General features: G+C 56.4%; 1 protein-coding gene across 1 annotated transcript; it reads right to left on the reverse strand.

Moving 5' to 3' along the window:
* Nucleotides 1-706: 706 nt before the first annotated feature.
* Nucleotides 707-1,373, reverse strand: LOC119343969 (AP2-like ethylene-responsive transcription factor CRL5; the record flags this gene model as incomplete). The annotated part of the gene is made up of 1 exon (XM_037614655.1): nt 707-1,373. A coding segment is annotated over one exon (667 nt), but the record flags the coding sequence as incomplete, so codon positions are not given.
* Between the last annotated feature and the right edge of the window lie 580 nt (nt 1,374-1,953).

Genomic DNA, 1,953 nt, shown 5'->3' on the forward strand with positions numbered 1-1,953 from the left:
GAACCTACTTAAATAAAGATACCACACAAAACCACAATTGTAAGTGCTCCACCTGAGTTGTTAAAAATGTGTGCAAAAGCGTAAAAAAAATAGTGACCAGCTGACCTGGAGGCAATGACTCGATCAACTTTCCAACACCATTGCAAGTCGTTAGGTTCTCATTTGAGTTCGGCTTCGAGTCAGCCTTGCTGGCTATTAGCTCCTCATTTGTACTCCTAGTGAGATCATCACCGCATCTTATAGATGTCGGCGTCTTTCCAAATCCTAGAGCAGGACGAAATAAATGCAAAATACTAGGTGATTAGTAGCCAGCAAAAAGCAAGGCTGTAAAGCCAATCAGCTCACACGCTTGAAAAGATTGCTACGTAAGAGCATCTCCAACAGGCGCCCAACGCGCCGCGCGGTAAAAACGGATTTGGCGCGCGCCCATCGCCTGGTTTGGCGCGGCGTGCAGCGTTTGCTCCAGCATCCGCGCTGAAAAGCCGCGCGCGCGCGCAGCTCCAGCAGGCGCGGTAAAATGCAGCACCCGCGCTCATTCTACAATATTTTTTTAATTAAAATTGCATAGATAAAAAAAAGCGATACATAGATATTTTACATCGGTGCAACTACTACGGCATAGATGATAGATAGTTCGACATACATAGATAGATAGATAAAAACTACTACGGCATACATAGATAGAAAACTACTCTAAGTCGCTAACATCACCATCGTCATCCTCGTCGGTGTCGTCCGAGGTTGACAGCCATACGTCGTCCCAACGTTCATCGTCCGAGGTGAAGAACGACCTCCCACCTGCGGAGACGATGTCGCGCTGCTCGTTCGCTATTGCCTTCCGCCGACGCCGGTCCGCCCGCTCCGAGCGGCGCCTTGCCGTCCTCTCCGCCCAGTAGGCACGCTCGGCGTCGACGTCCTCTGGGTGGCGACGGCGCCACTCCGCCATGGCTCGCTCGTCCTCCTCGGCGACGAGGAGACGGCGCTGCCGTCGAGCGTGGTCGGCACGGTCCATGTCCGTGATGAGACGCGGCGGAGGGGCGAGGCGCTGCGCCTCCTCGCGCGTGAAGACGTCCCGGAAATTCATCTGGGACCGGGGCCTCTCCAAGCGCCACGCCGCCGCGTCGTACGCGCGGGCCGCCTCGCACGCGCTCCGGAACGTCCCGAGGCCGAGCCGGACGTCGCCGGCCCGTATCTCGGCGGAGTACCAGCCGTTGGGGCGCTCGCGGACGCCGCGAAAGCCCGAAGCACCCCGGCGGCGCGGCGGCACGGTGGCGCGGTGGTGGCGTAGAAAGCGGCGACGCGGCGAAGTGGCGAAGCGGTGGGGTGCGGAGCGACGAGATTGCGAGGAGAAGGGCGCGTGGCGAAGCGCGGGACTTTATAGGCGTGTGCGAAGCGGCGCGTCAAATCTAGCGCGCCGCGTGCCGCTTTCTACCCCGCGCGCGCAAACGCTTCCCGCGCGCGGTAACTTCCCGCCACCGCTGGAGCGCGTGGAACCAACCGGCGCGCGCGAAAAACTGATTTTACCGCGCGGGCGCCCGTTTTGCCGCGCCTGTTGGAGATGCTCTAATATAGTTAGTTCAAAGCATATGACGATGGTTATTGAATTAGTACAAAGCTAGCCTTATATGTAGTAGGAGATGAGAGGCTAATTATAGTTTGTGCTGCATGGTGTTACATCCACAGGTTGGTTCCTGCCAAATTCGGGACAGGAACAAGGAAGCAAGAGATGTATCCCACAGAGAAACATCGAGGGAAAAAATCTGACTCGCCGAACGAGAAGGCACACAATCCAATCGCATAATACGAATCAGTCACCGATCAGAAGCTAAGCAACATTTAAAAGTAAATCGGGAATACTACGCGCCGTGCATGCGACTGGAACTCATCATGAGATCGCCGACGCCTTCCTGTCCGCGCATCCGGCGAGCTAGCTAGGGTTCGGTTTCGGGGTTG

This window comes from Triticum dicoccoides, unplaced genomic scaffold (genome assembly GCF_002162155.2).
Source record: "Triticum dicoccoides isolate Atlit2015 ecotype Zavitan unplaced genomic scaffold, WEW_v2.0 scaffold148996, whole genome shotgun sequence".
Taxonomy (NCBI): Eukaryota; Viridiplantae; Streptophyta; class Magnoliopsida; order Poales; family Poaceae; genus Triticum; species Triticum dicoccoides.